This window comes from Haliotis asinina, chromosome 5 (genome assembly GCF_037392515.1).
Source record: "Haliotis asinina isolate JCU_RB_2024 chromosome 5, JCU_Hal_asi_v2, whole genome shotgun sequence".
Taxonomy (NCBI): domain Eukaryota; kingdom Metazoa; phylum Mollusca; class Gastropoda; order Lepetellida; family Haliotidae; genus Haliotis; species Haliotis asinina.
In genome coordinates this window covers 29,411,209-29,427,072 of record NC_090284.1, presented here as the reverse complement: position 1 = coordinate 29,427,072, position 15,864 = coordinate 29,411,209, and the positions used below count along the sequence as shown (strand labels likewise).

The 15,864-nt window shown below is 39.9% G+C and overlaps 1 protein-coding gene across 1 annotated transcript in view; it reads left to right on the top strand.

Moving 5' to 3' along the window:
• Positions 1 to 15,864, top strand: part of LOC137283500 (RNA polymerase I-specific transcription initiation factor RRN3-like) — a 302,356-nt gene that overhangs the window by 126,480 nt on the left and 160,012 nt on the right. Inside the window, exons 7-9 of the mRNA XM_067815033.1 lie at positions 691 to 859; positions 12,366 to 12,440; positions 15,733 to 15,856. Coding sequence (XP_067671134.1) covers positions 691 to 859; positions 12,366 to 12,440; positions 15,733 to 15,856 — 368 coding nt within the window. The remainder of the gene's footprint in view (positions 1 to 690; positions 860 to 12,365; positions 12,441 to 15,732; positions 15,857 to 15,864) is intronic.

The window sequence follows — 15,864 nt, the reverse complement described above, 5'->3', positions numbered from 1 at the left end:
TTTATATACGGTTTATGAAAAGTGTTCACTGATTTAGTAACTTTACATAAAAAAACCCAAATCACAATCTAAGTTGATGAGCTGGTGAACACAGTTCACTTAGGTGACACTGATTAGTGTTACCCACCAGGACCATATTTCATGGTGAGCAGTGTAATCACTGACCCGTCCCGACTAATCCCCCTTGATCCCTTGTATAAACTTAGGGTGGTGAGTAAGTGAGAATAGCCCGTTAATGCATCCGATGATGAGACATGTTGATAGTTTGTACAATGAGACATATTGGTGATTTAGACAATTAGACCTGTTGTTTAGATAAGGAGACATGTTTATGGTTTAGGTGACAAGGTCTCGTTATGATGTGACATGTGAATAGTTTGGATGATGAGACCTGGTTGTAGTTTTGATGATGACACCTGGTTGGAGTTTGGATGAGTTTGGATGATGAGACCTGGTTGTAGTTTTGATGATGAGACCTGGTTAGAGTTTTGATGATGAGACCTGGTTGTAGTTTGAACAGTGAAACCTTGTGATAGTTTAAATGAGACCTTGCAAATCTAGATGAAGTTTTGTTATTGTCACTGGAAATATATTATCTATACGACAATATTCACGGCGTTCCTAAAGTAAAAGTACATTTAGAATATTTTTACTAAGAAGCCACCTTCACTGTGAATTTTGTATTTGTAGGACAACAACAGTGTTGATGCCATTGTTGTCCAGTTGCTGTCCTTTCATCCTGCGGCCCCTTCATCACCTCCAGTGTTTTTTCACCAACCTTCTGCAGATACCAACCTACATGCCGAGTCTGAGACAGCCCATCCTGGAACTAATTGTGTCCAGACTTGTACAACTGGATGTATGTATAGACCAGTGAAGCTAAAATGGTGAAATATGTTAAAACCAGACAATAGCTCTAAACACTCTTTGTTTATATAGCATCCCTATGAAATCAGAATTTATTTTTGTTAAGATGTTTCCATAGTTTCAATACTTCAGAAAAATAGTTTCATAGAGGGGATCAGAACTTGTTCTCTACTCGGCTATACAGAGGTATAAATTGACTTCATTTTTCCTTATCCTGACTCATGCTTAATTGCTTACTCTGCTCTTCCTAGCGAAGGTAGTGCAACACCTGAAATCCCATGGAGTTCCCTTCTAAAAGAAGCGGACGTAAAATCACACTCACACAAGTATTACCTCCCTTTCCCCCCACGTGGTCAGCTGACCGCCGTCATTCTTTTGGTTTTTATCCCCACAGCATGTGATGCGGGGGGATTTAGTTGACGCTTCATCTGCCCGTCCGTCCCCCGTCCGTCCATAATCATTTTGTTTTTGGAGCATAACTCAGAAACCGTCCAATATTTGTAGACCAAACTTAATAGCTATAATGATCTCAACCTATAGTTGTGCCTTTTGCTATTTACAGAGTTTTGGCATTTTTTGTTGTTGTTTTTCCATGGAACATTTTGGTGTTAGTCTTGTGGTGGGGTGGGCCTCGTTTCCGGAGCATAACTCAAAAACCGTTCAATATTTTTCTGCAAAAGTTGGTAGATATGTGTGGCAGGCCCTAAAGTGGTGTATTTTGGTATTTACAGGCTTTTGTGATTTATTATTTTCTGGGTTTCCATGGAAATGTTTCAGACTTAGTCTCAAAATGGAGGGATGTGTTTCGTTTCTGGAGCATAACTCAAAAAACATTCAATGTTTTTCTGCAAAACTTGGTAGATATATCAATCAAAAGCTGCAGTGGTGCCTTTTGCTATTTACAGGTTTTTGTGATTTCTTGGTTTCTCGGTTTCCATGGAAACGATTCAGACTTTGTCTCAAAAGTGAGAGGTGTGTTTCGTTTCCAGAGCAGAACTCTAAACCTTCGAAATATCTGTCAGTGTAACTTGGTAGATATGTGTGGCAGACCCCTGAGTGGTGCCAATTTACAGGTTTTTGTGATTTACCATTTTCTTGGTTTGCATGGAAACATTTTGGCCTTTGTCTCAAAATGGAGGGATGGGCTTCATTTCTGGAGCAGAACTCAAAAACCATTCAATATTTTTCTGCAAACGTGGAAACGTTTCGGACTTAGTCTCAAAAGTGATAGGTGTGTTTCGTTTCCGGAGCAGAACTCAAAAACCTCTTAACATCTGTCAGTCAAAATTGGTAGATATGTGTGGCAGACCACAGAGTGGTGCCTTTTGCTATTTACAGGTTTTTATGATGTGTTATTTTCTCGGTTCCATGAACATGTTGCTGACTTCATTTCCGAAGCGCAACTCAAAAACCATTTCATATCTTTCAACAGATCTTGGCAGATATGCGAGACAGATCTTGAAATGGTGACTTTTTCTGATTACAGATATACAGATGATTTGTCCTTTCAAATATGTGGGAGCCGGGGGGATATGTCATCTTGTGATGACTCTTGTTCTGACTAAGTTTGTGCTGTATGCGGTTTTTGGCTTGTGTATATTTGTTATTATTATACAATTTTGTGATTTTTGTGTCTATTTCTAACACTACTTAGGTTCAGTTGATAAAATTGTATTTTCAGTGCAGATTACGGCCATCGGCAGTTGACCCACACTTACTTTGCCCGTCATGTAAACCTTTATGTTCAGCTCATACTCGTTGTGTATTATGCATTAAATTGTCTGAAGCATTCTTATTATATTTACGGTCTGTTCAGAGACGTGCTAGAGATAAGCAACGTCGGCTCGCATTAGCCATGTCTAAATCTACTGAAATAAAGTCGGGTAACCGTTTAATAACTGATGCTAAGATCCATTCAGCGCGATTCCGGCTATATCTCCAAAGTTGTGTCTAGGTTCTGGCAAGTCACCTCCCAAGACTCGGAAGAGACCATCTGTTGAGACAGGGTCGTCTCAGACGAAGAAACTTAAGAAGTCAAAGTCGTCTTTTGTAAGATCATCGCAGAATCATCCCGCAATGAAGAAGTTATTCAGGGAAGAGTTAGTCCCCTTAGAAGAACGTCAATTTTTTACCAAGTCTCCGTTAATGATACGGACTGAAGATACCACTCATCGAACATCGGCAACTAGATTGACACTGACGGCATCTTCAATGCCTCAGAACACATCTCATCTACAACAGACATCGCAGATTCACAGGCATTGTAGACAACTCTTCAACACAGTCGTCAATGCACACACCGCATGCATTCAACACAGGCGTCTTCATGCAAATATTCACAATGCAGATGATGAACCTCATGGAACGAGGATTGGAAGAGGAAAGACGACTGCACTTGTCAACGCTGACTGTGAATCAGCGAGAGCGGTCATCTAGATCGGCACTCATGTCTGAGGATGAAGAGGAGGTGCATGCATGCACGCATTCCAGGTGATCCAGGTCCCGATCATCAGATCGCAGCACAGAGAAGGAAATACCCACGTCAAACAAGTGCACTCACACGAGTAGTCACACTCAGGTGAGTGACGTCACATGCTTTCCTGAATGCACTCGTGGATGGATTCGTCAGCGGAGAAGGTCTCCTTCAGTCTGCCCTATTCATAGAAAAGACGTCGCATGCAGTCATCCTCCCCTTCGTACTTAGACTCATGCAGCCGGGATTGTTGATGATTTATGAATTCGTCTTACTCTAGGAAGAATAAAGTGAGACATCAACGTGATTTGTCACCGGAGGAAGTCTTATTTTCGGATAGTCACATCATGGATCACAGATGGTTTCAACTTTGCTTCCCCATCTAAGGATACCAGCGAGCTCAACAAGTACAAGATGTAGAATGACGACATTGATACATTAACATTTCCGCCGATAGCTCCCGTATCTATGATTCCTGAGACTTTGTCTACAGCATTCAAGACATCAACCAAGTTTCAACTGCAACATGTGCTGTCTTTTAGCGCACATTGTTTCCCTCTTCATAATATGGAGCCATTCATCAGAGCACCTGAGGTCGACGAAGGTTATAAAGTCATCAACTCAGCTCGCAGTAGATTTTACAAGGTGGAAGAGAGAAGACTGGCGCGACTGGACACTACTATGAGCCGAACTTTTTTCGGATTAGCTCGATCTAGAGCCATCAACGAAACTCTCATCACGAAGTTTAGCAATCCAGTAAATGAGGAAGAGAGGATGATCTTGTCGGCACTCATTACACACAGGAAGGATCAGCAGTTTATGTCTGAACATCTAGCTTCTACCACTGTGGGGATTAATCTACTTCGTACACAAAGCATTTGTATGAAGACCCATGGTCTGCAACTATGGTATTCAACGGAAGAACTGAAGGAGTAGCAAGATTCAAGGGAAGTTATGATGATAAAATCCCTCGACACTTTGACTTTTGTCCTGAAACAGACAAATCAACGTTCCACTAGCAAGTCCAAGTTTTCCAGGATTTGAAGAGCAAGGCATAAGAAATTCAACAATAGAGGGGAGAAATCGTCTTCTTCATTTTGTCGCCCCAATGGAGGAAGTAAATGTTCTCAGACGTCAGAAAGATCATCTGGAGGCAATAAACGCTGAAGATCAGGTTCGGAACGACTGGATTCTTCCACCCCTGGCTGTTCCCATACGACCGCGGACGTCTTCAGCACTACTGGGAAAATTGGGAAATCCTCAACGACAATCATGTCATGAATATTCTACAAGATTCCTCTGGAGGATATACCACCACACACAAAACTCCCAACTCCCATCATCTATGCAAACAATCAACTAGACAAATCGACCAGTGCTATATCAACTCTGTTGCAGAAGGAAGCAGTGGAAGTAATACAGCCACAGAGTCTAACACCCGGATTTTACTCCCCCAAACTTTTTAAGTACCGAAGTAGAATTCCAGAGAGAAATTCCATCTCATTTACAACATGAAGGAATTCAACAAAAAGTTTCTACGGAAGCCAGAACATTTCCAGATGGTGCTTCTTCCTCAACTAATACTCCTCATCAGAACGGCAGACTATCTAGCCAGCATAGATCTACAAGATGCATATCTGCATATCTCGATACATCGAGAATCCTGGAAATATCACCGTTTCCTTTTCAACAGCCAGCTTTACCAATGGACAGTCCTACCATTTGGAATATCTTTGGCCCCATGGCTATTTACACAGATAATTAAGCCCATCATCAATTATCTACACCTCAGGGGGCTATGCAGTGCTTTTTATCTGGATGACGGGATACAAGCGCATCAGCGGAAAAGTCAACTCAGACTACAATTAGACTTCACAATCAGGCTACTAACACAACTGGGTTGGTTAGTAAATCACCTAAAGTCGGAATTGGAACCTCAACAAGATATCAAATTCCTCGGGATTTGTTTCATCGCTACGTTGAACCAGAATGTAGTTCTGGAGGACAGGGTCAAGATTGAAGAAATGATAATGCAAGCTCTACTCTCTCCGTTAACACTTCACACGTCAGCGTAAGATATGACCAGGAGAGGAAGACTGCAGTTGCAACAACAGAGGACAGATTCCACTCCCAGACAGCCTGAAGCCTTGACTGATGTGGTGGACACGCCGATCTAATGTCTGCTCAGGAACCTATATGTTAGAGCCGGTATTCAACAACCACCTCTATATAGACACATCTCTACAAGGATGGGGAGCTCACCTGAGAAACGATGTGGCAGGGGGAATCTGGAACAAAGAGGAACAGGCTCTTCACATCAACCAGTTGGAAATGAAATTGGTCATTCATGCCATCCACTACTGGTCGACAGCATTGAGAGACAAGTTATTTATGATCCACTCAGATTGACACTGTTGATCCAACTCAACAGTAGCGTTTTACATAAACAAACAAGGGTCAACAAGATCGCTATCTCTACTACGCCTAGTCAACCTAGTCGACAGTTTGAATCTTCAAGTAAAAGCATGTCACGTACCAGGAGCCTACAACGTCATGGTAGACACCTTATCTCATCCCCTGCGTCCATCTCCTACAGAATGGATGCTGCATCGGGAAGTGTTTCAAATAATCAGTCAAACTTTCGGATCACTGCAAATAGACCTATTTGCAATGAGATTCAACAAACAGACAACAACTTTTGTGTTGCCTCAGATCCCTTAGCCTGGGCAATGGACGCTCTCAGCATTTCATGGGAAGGAATAAACACATATCCCCCTTCAGTACTGTTACCAAAGGTCATAGAGAAAATCAAAGAGATTACAACTGATTTTGGCCAATGAGAGATTGGTTTCCAACACTTATAGAAGAGCTAGGACAACCAACACTACAATTACCAGAGGATATTTCGGCGAGAACAGCGAAAGCAGTCACCTTAGCTTTACGCAAATCCATCTGCACACCTTATGATGACAAGTGGAAACGGTTTGAGACATACGCCAGTAAAAAGGGATTTTCGTTAAACAAGACAACTCATCCTCAAATAGCAGATTATTTATGCTATTTACATCAGTCTAAGGATCTGAAGGGTTTTACATGATCTACATACTTAGCTGCTCTCAGTTCAGTCATCACCATGGTAACAGGGACCAAACTGACTAAAGTACCAGAGCTCATTGCCTTACTACGTTCGTTCAAGTTGGAAGATCAACAACACAGATTTAGAGCTCCAACGTGGGATCTAAATATTGAGCTCCAAAATCTCACAAGTGATGTATATGAACCAGTTGATCCAACCTCAAATGAAATGTTGACTCAAAAGACGCTATTTTCACTTGCCCTGGCTACAGTGGCAAGAATGTCAGAAATTCATGCTCTAGACTTTGATCGAACGAGCTTTGATACAACTCACCAAGAAACAGCTCCTTTAGGTCTAAGATGGGATTTCCTAGCAAAGAATCAACTGCCAGGTCAACCTGATTGACAGTTCCATATACTGGCTTTTTCTTCAATCTTAGGACCACATGATACACAAGATTTATCATTATGTCCAGTGAGAGCATTGAAAATATACATTGCATGTACCAAGTCTAGAAGACAACGGTTCAAGCGTCTATTCATCCCTATATCTACTGAGACACCCATGGAAGTATCCCGCAACACTATCTCAGTCTGACCCTCCACGAGCCTTTAACCCACATGACGTCTGAGATCTAGCCTCTACACTAGCACTACATGGTAATTGCTTGCTATCTACTATTATGGAAGGCTGTTTTTGAAAGTCAAATACAGTATTCGCCAACCATTACCTGCGAAACATAGCCACGGAGGATGTCACTGGCATTCATCAGTTTGGACCACTTGTCAATACTCAGCAACTAACAGTTCCCTGACGATTCTGAACGATTTATCACATGACTTGTGGAAGCCAGACGCTCTGCGGAGTATATTGGTGGAAAGTCTATGTGCACGTCTTGAAGAGACTAGCATAAGTGATTATGACCTTGTATTAATTATGAAGATAATTAACATTAAGAGAGGTCGCAACTAGCTTCGATTGTAATATCGTGATATTTAGTTGCATCAGAAACTAACAAGACACTGGCGGTATTAGTGTCATCACGTACCAGTCAATGAAGCTTTTTAGACTGGATGTGATTCGCCCCCAAAATCTACAATGAATATGAGAAGAATAAGACTGAATTTTCGCTGTTACAAGTTCCCGTTAGGGGGGGAAATTATTGGACATAATTTAGAAGAGACAGCAGAATCCAGCATAGTCTGACCCACCACCGTTTACGTCTGATTCTGTAAGCAATTATGCATGAGTCAGGATAAGGAAAAATATGTAATTTTCTGAATAAATTTGATATTTTATACTTATCCTGACTCATGGTGAAAGCCCTCCCAGCCACCCCTCACAGACAAGCTGAATTCTCGTATTCTTGTGTCTGGCAATTATGTGGAGGGAAAGGGAGGTTAATACTTGGGTGAGTGTGATTTTACGTCCACTTCTTTTAGAAGGGAACTTCAAGGGATTTCAGGTGTTCCACTACCTTCATCAGGAAGAGGAGAGTAAGCAATTAAGCATGAGTCAGGATAAGTATAAAATATCAATTTTATTAAGAAAATTACACATTTATTGATATTAAAAGATATTTCATGTATTAATGGGAAGAAATATTAGGAAGACGATTTTCCCAGAATTATTGGCATATAGACATAAAGCCCAATAGATCTACACAGTTTGTAAATTTGAAATATATCCAGTACAAGTTTACTCAGAATATTTTAACAACTAATACTTATTTACTCAAGATTAGAATTAGAGAATCACAATTATGCACATTTTGTAAACAAAGGTTTGCATTGTATCTACTGTTTCAGTGTAGTTTTGTAAAGGGAGTGTGGACTGATTTGTCCTCATGGCTCAGGATATTGAGCGAAGGACAAATTGAAACTTAGAAATTATATTATTTGGTTTTAAAGGGAAAAATAACACCCTCTAAACATTATCTGCCTAATAGTAAAGAAAAGTATCTACACTATGAGCAGGAAAGAAATTAAACCAAACTTTGACCAGATCACAAGTGAGATAGAAAAAAGCTACAAATCATGTAAATGTATTGCCTTTCCACACGACGAACAGTCTAACATGTATCTCTTGGAAATAAAAACTTAAAGGAAAGTTGCTTATAATTTGACATGTTAAACAATTTTTAAAAATAATAACTACTTAAAGAAGAGAGTTCATTCGCCAGTGCTTTTCATATCAATAAATAATGGAATTCTTATTGAATAGACTGATCTTCCTACTCCACTATAATATCCTTTTAACAACAGTCAATCAAGATCACTACTGTAGAGCCCTAGTCAAGCGGTTTCATGAGAAGAGAAGGGGTGCATTTTTTCGTCTTAATTAGTCAGCTTTGGTTTTGTTGCTGATTGGAGACGTAGATGAGTAAAGATGTAGGCGATTAGAGACAAAACCAGCAGAACAAGTTAATGCTGTATGACTAATCATCAGTTTTTAAATGCTCTCAAAATGCATATTTGCCCCAGTTAACATGTTGAACTCAATTGTATATGAATACTTGTTCTCTGGAAATGATTTCTACCAATTTCTGAGATTTGGCTTTCTTTTTATAGTAATGATGGGTAAATCTGAGGACTCTAAATACACAATGTATACATCTTCATCTCCCTCGGACACAAAAAACTATATTCTCTCAGGACCCTCAAAGATATTGTAAACGTGTTTTAACTCCCTGCTCCTTCATCTTCCACTGTGATGCATGTCAGCTCCTATCAACAGCAGCTTCTGAGGAGTATGCCCTTGTCATAAATATAGGGCTAAGAAATGATGATGACGATAAAGCTGTGTTCAAGGATTCCTGCTTAAGTGACTGAATATGCTAGGTCTCTCCCTGTCCTAACTGATCTGGATGCCCCATGTGTTAACTCCACAAGCTGTAGAACTGAAGTTTGTAAAAGAGGAGGCTCTATCATATAGGAGACTTCCATAGGTTTCCTCATCACGGCAGAAGCTAAAGAAGACTCCTCCCAATTAGGGACCACAAGTCAGTTTCTCTTGAGGGTGGATCTATGACTGGACAGCAGACTCAAGTCTCAAAGCAAAGCCATATAGGAAAGGGTTTTAGACAGGAAAGGGTTTTAGACAGGAAAGGGTTTTAGACAGGGAAGGGTTTTAGACAGGAAAGGGTTTTAGACAGGGAAGGATGGGAAACATGGGCCCAAATCGACATGACTCACCTCAGACTCCCTAGACTGTTCTATCCCAAACCTTTACTGTTGCTGTAGATGATGATCATGCACAGAAGATTTCCTACAAAGGTATTTCAGGGGCCAGAGGGTTGACATTTTGGGGTTTTTTTTAGAAACATGAAAGGTCATAATGACCCATCCATGTATCCTCAGACCCGTGAAGGCCTGTTCTACAGGCCTTCACTTGACCCATGCTTGCCATAACAGGCAACTGTGCTTATCGAAGGAGGCAACTAATGGGATCGGGTGGTCAGGCTCGCTGACTTGGTTGACACATGTCATCGATTCCCAATTGTGCAGATCGATGCTCATGTTGTTGATCCCTGGATTGTCTGGTTCAGACTCGATTATTTACAGACCGCCGCCATATAGATGGAATTTTGCTGAGTTCGGCATAAAACTAAACTCACTCACTCACTCCATGTATCCTCAAAGTTATTGAAGAAGGATATGAAGAACATTGGTATCAGCTGTGGGAGCTCAAGCTTTCAGCAGCGATGATGGACAAGAAAACTTTCTTTCAATCAGACTCTTTGGACCCAAGGCTAAGGTTCTTCTCTACAGTATTCCTGGTCCTCAAGAAAGATTCAACAGACCCCTGGATGATTATTGAACTCCCAAGGTTTGGATGGAACCTCAATCAGACAGGTTATGTGTTGGAGAAAACATGCCTCTGAGGTTTTGGTAGACAATGTAAAACTGGAGGGGGGACATCTCGCGGGGTGGAGCCCTGAGGGATTTTCCGACCCCAGTGGTTTTACATTGTCTACCAAAACCAAGGAGAAGTGTTTTCTTGAACATAATTACAATGTAGATGATCATTTAATCAAGCTACACAACAATAACTGAAGCACACGTTAACTCAATTTAATGACAGTAACTGTAAATAGATAATTCAAACCCACTTTTTCTTCATCAACCTGGTGTGTGGTAGAGCGTCTTCGCCAACAGTTCTAATCTTGCTGGGGAAAACATTTGTAGTTTGGGCTTAATCTTGAATGATATATTTCAATTGATTTCAAACACTCATGTATCATTTGAATGTTGATGTTCTTACAGTGTTAGGAAAAGATGATTGCAGAAAGTGATACATGGGAAGAGGTCTTACTAGTAAAAAGTAAAACCTGGAAAGAGGTCTCTCTAGCAAAAAGTAAAACCTGTTCCTGCAAAACAAAAGCCTCAAATGCGGTTATTCTTTGAAAACAAGAGATGACCAAATATATGGTGAGAAGCACACTTCAGGTTAATATAGTGAAATCAGGCCCCACTAAAAATGGCAAAAATAAAAAAAAAATTTAAAAAATTAAAAAATGGCCACCGCTCACGAAATGCCCCACCATTGCTTGAGAAAATGGCCATTATATAAAACAGACAACTATATGTAGTTTAATTTACGTTTATTCATCTGTCATTCATTATCATGATAAAGTAACAGTACCGAAGGAGAGTTACCAAAGTAAATCTACATTATTATCCCCCCGGCATGTAATGCGTGGGGATATAGTCGACACTTCGTCTGTCCGTCCGTCTGTAATCATTTTGTTTCTGGAGCATAACTCAGAAACTGTTCAATATTTTTAGACCAAACTTGATAGATATAGTAATCTCAGCCTATGGTTGTGCCTTTTGCTATTTTTTTTTTTTGTTTTTCCATGGCACATTTTGGTGTTAGTCTTATGGTGGAGTGAGCTTTGTTTCGGGAGCAGAACTCAAAAAACGTTCAATATTTTTCTGCAAAACTTGGTAGATATATCAATCAGAACCTAAAGTGGTGCCTTTTGGTATTTACAGCTTTTTATGATTTATTATTTTATCGGTTTCCTTGGAAATGTTTCAGACCAAGTCTGAAAAGTGAGAGGTGTGTTTCATTTCCAGAGCAGAACTAAAAAACTTGTTAATATCTGTTAGTAAAACTTTCTAAATATGTGTAGCAGACATCAAAGTGGTGCCTTTTGGTTTTTAAAGGTTTTTGTGATGTATTATTTTCTTGGTTTCCATGGAAATGTTTCGGAGGAGTGGACTTCACTCCCAGAGCACAACTTGAAAACCATTTCATATCTTTCTACAGATCTTGGCAGATATATGAGACAGATCTTGAAGTTGTGACTTTGCTGGTTACAGATATATGGCATTTATAATTTTCACAGAAAATGTACATCAGAAAACCACATTCTCCCTCTGAGGTTTTGTACTGAGTAAGCCAAAGGGTTTTGATGACGCAACCCATCACCAGTATAAGAGTTATGCAGTCAGTCAGAAGATTGTACTCATTACAGGCCTCCTAGAGTTGTTACCCACTCAGAATCTGCTGTCCACTGTCCAACTATGGAAAAAGTACAATCCAGTAGATAGAATAAATTTTTAGAATTTGAAAATTTTAACAATAAACCCCTCCCAACCAACCCTGCTGTGCAGATTATGACTGAGTCGCATGACCCATCGCAGCACAGACTGCATGCTTCTAAGGAGTTGCCATGTTGTCCTGGAATGGGAGCATTGGGGTGTGTTCAAGAGAGAGACCAGACACTTTGTTTACAGTTCATTTTCACTCAACTTTCAATCATTGGAGAGACAGCATATTTATGAAATAGGATAAGTATGATAAATATACAATTTATTGCTAAAGTTTTCAATCATGCAACTTTTTACACAAATTAATCAAGTTGTCAACTGGTGCCATTTGATATTTAGAGATTTTTTAGAGTTGATCTGGCATCAACTTTATCTTTTTACCTTTTCACAGGTTAGAAGTCCACGCTGTGAAATTGAACTGACAGAAGGAATCAAGCAAGAAGTTGATCAAGTCATGTTTGAGATGGTAATTGTGTGTGAACTTCTGGAGCAGTCAACTGTCATGTCGATAAACTTGTAAAATCATGTGACTGATGGTTACTATGTATCACCAACCATTGTTATCTGCTCATGATACTGATGGGAACTGATTGGAGTTCATGTTTAACATTTGGGATCACATGTTCTTCATACAGTACAGATTCTAGTACTTTGTGGAAGTCACAGTGGCTGAATGTGTTTGATGGCTGACTTTGTGTGCTGGCGAGTAGAGGTCTGACTCTGAGGATGTATTTTCAAATCCTGGATGAGACTCCACCCAAATAAGCACTAATGTCTGTACTATACTGAGAAAGTGTAATTCCAAATATAACATATGACCACTTTCACATGCTATTTTGTAATCATGGAGCCTGTATTGCCTTCAGCTACTCAAGTCACTATTTCATCAGACTACATGTGTTATAAGTAGAGATTATCTTACTTTATCCGACTATATGTGGTTGTAACTTGAGATTATTTTATTTCAGCAGACATGTCGTTATAACTTGAGATTATCTTACTTCATCAAGCAACATGTGGTTATGCCTTGTCATTATCTTACTGCATCAGACTATGTGTGGTTATAGCTTGATATTATCTTGCTTCATCATATGGCATGTGGTTATAACTTGTAATTATGTGAGACTTAAACGGAAAATGTCAAAATGCTAACGTACAGTAGTTGAAACCACTACGAACAGAACTGGGAAGTTCATTCCTCTGTGAGATCTACTGCTGCTGCATTGCCATTGTTACTCATCTAAACAGAGCAAGGGGCTTCCACACCATCCACCTTCCTCAGATAACAGCCTGCTATGACTTCATGGGTGACACCCTTTCTGATAGGGCATTCAAACCTCATCCCTTTAGGAATGAAGTTCCTATCAACAGAGTGGATGTTTCATCTTGAAGCCATGTGGCAGAAACCAGTCAAATCCTCTGACATATACATATTTACAACATCCCTCAACAATCTGTTGCTGAATAATACCAGTCCAATCCCAGATTGTCAAAATTATGCAGTGGAGAGGGAATGCTGTCCCTCTGACAGTGCTCATCCCACGTCATAGCTAAGATTAGGAACCATGACATGATGTTTCTGGTTTCACCAGCATGTCACAGTAGATCATGGTTCTCAGATCTCTACTTGTAGATCAACCATTAGGTCTTCCTCATTGGCCAACACTTCTCACACAACTGAAGTCAGACAGACCATTGCAGTATGGATCAGTTTCACCTACCCATATTGAAACTATCAGGTAATTGATTCAAGCATTGGAGAATCAAGAATAGCAAATATTTCTGTAATGGTGCAGATGGTTGCATACATTTGCTGCATTACAAGAAAAAATCTCCATGTTCAGGATCTATAGAAGTTTATTATTCAGCATTAACTTTTGTTTTGACGACATATGGGAAAGCTCTTACCATTATGTTATGATCCCTTGAACTAGAGGATATCCCACTGGGATTTTTCAGTCATATTTTCTTGGAAAAATCACTCTTTAATCATCTTGCATTAAAGCTTTCCTTATGGCACTTGCTACAGCATCACAGATTTCAGAATTTCAGATCTTGGATGTATGCGCTGATGTATTTCTTGAAAGATCCGTTCAGAGTCTCACATACTCTGCATCATGACTTTCCTAGCAGTCTTATTTCCAGCAAGAACTCTAAAATGGTATTTTCATAGGACTGATGTACTTTGGAAGAGTACACTGGCAACTGGAGTACACTAATATGCTAGCTTATTCCATACAGCAACCACCTACTTAAATAAGAGCTGTTGCATCAATCATCCTTAGCCTCATGGAGATTAGTCTCTTTCAAGCAGATCATGTAAGTGAGTGAGAGTATGGTTTTACGGTGCTTTTAGCAATATCCTATCAATATCAAGATGGGGGACACCAGAAATGGGCTTCACATTTTGTATCCATGTGAGGAATCGAACCCAGGTCATCGGCGTGACAAGCCAATGCTTTAACCACTAGGCTACCCCACCGCCCCAGATTGTATGACCTTACCTGTTATTAGCATCAAACACATTCACTTCTCTTTGCCTCTGTGATTCCTGCACAATCTGTCTTAAATGCCTAGCTTTCCACTTGGAAAAAAGTGAGTAGAAGCGAGAATAATTTTGTTTCTCCTGCTGCTAAACGTTGAATCTAATGCCTTAATTTGAAGACTACAACTAAAAATTTGAAGTGGGTTGCATCCTTTATTTGACTGGACGAGATGTCAACTGAAAGTGATGTTATCATGACATCGTCAGAAGTACCATTTACTGGAAGTGACATCATCAGTGGTACCATTAACAGGAAATTATGTCAAAGTCCACCAAAACATTATATACAGAAATATGAGACATTCTCCAGTGTTCTCACAACCAAATGCAGATATACATGTAAACACCTAGATTTGTGAGTAGTATGGTTGTCTTCCTAGAATAGTTTTGAGCTCATCAAGCCTAATTTAATCTTTACTGATGATAGCCAGATCTGAAGCAGATCTTCTATACCACAATACTATCCTACAGACAGACTTCACCTCTGACAGAAGTGGCATAACTGAAAACCATATTGAAAGCCAATACTACATCCTACTGTAGCTGTGCCAGTTTGACAGATTGTCTAAATCTACTGTCTTCATCTTATTTGGCATCATACATACCAATTCTTGTTAAGGCAGTATCTCATGAACTGTTGGACTCAAATTTGGTGATGCAGACACAGCCAACAGGTGACCTTGACCTTATTTTCTAACGGGATCGGGTGGTCAGGCTCGCTGACTTGGTTGACACATGTCATCGGTTCCCAATTGCGAGGATCGATGGTTATGTTGTTGATCACTGGATTGTCTGGTCCAGACTCGATTATTTACAGCCCGCCGCCATATAGATGGAATATTGCTGAGAGCGGCGTAAAACTAAACTCACTCACTTACTCACTCCTAATACGATATCTCGTGCTATTTTTTCACAATATGATGTCAGGCATTAGTATAATAGGTATCAGGGTAGGGTAGGGTAATAGGGGGTGGGGTACATAGGTAGAAAATGTGGACCCCTCCCAGCCCTAATACACATTGATACTGACAGTTGATATCTGCATCTATATATTCAAATCTACTATATTCATAAAATATCTTCAGAGTAACTAGAAGAATCTGAGAAGTGACCATGATTTAAAAATACATGTCATGAAAGGTAATCTTGTACATGACCCAAAGATAAAAACTGTTTTTGCAATTATACTGCATGGAAGTTATATGTGTTTCAGGAGGTTCCGAGTAATTATCAGGGCGATAACAAGCTTGATACTTCTGAACATGTGGAGGCTGAAAGGCTTGATGTGCTGATGGAGTTGTTGATGAAATATATACATGACACTGCATATAAAGATGGTAAGAAA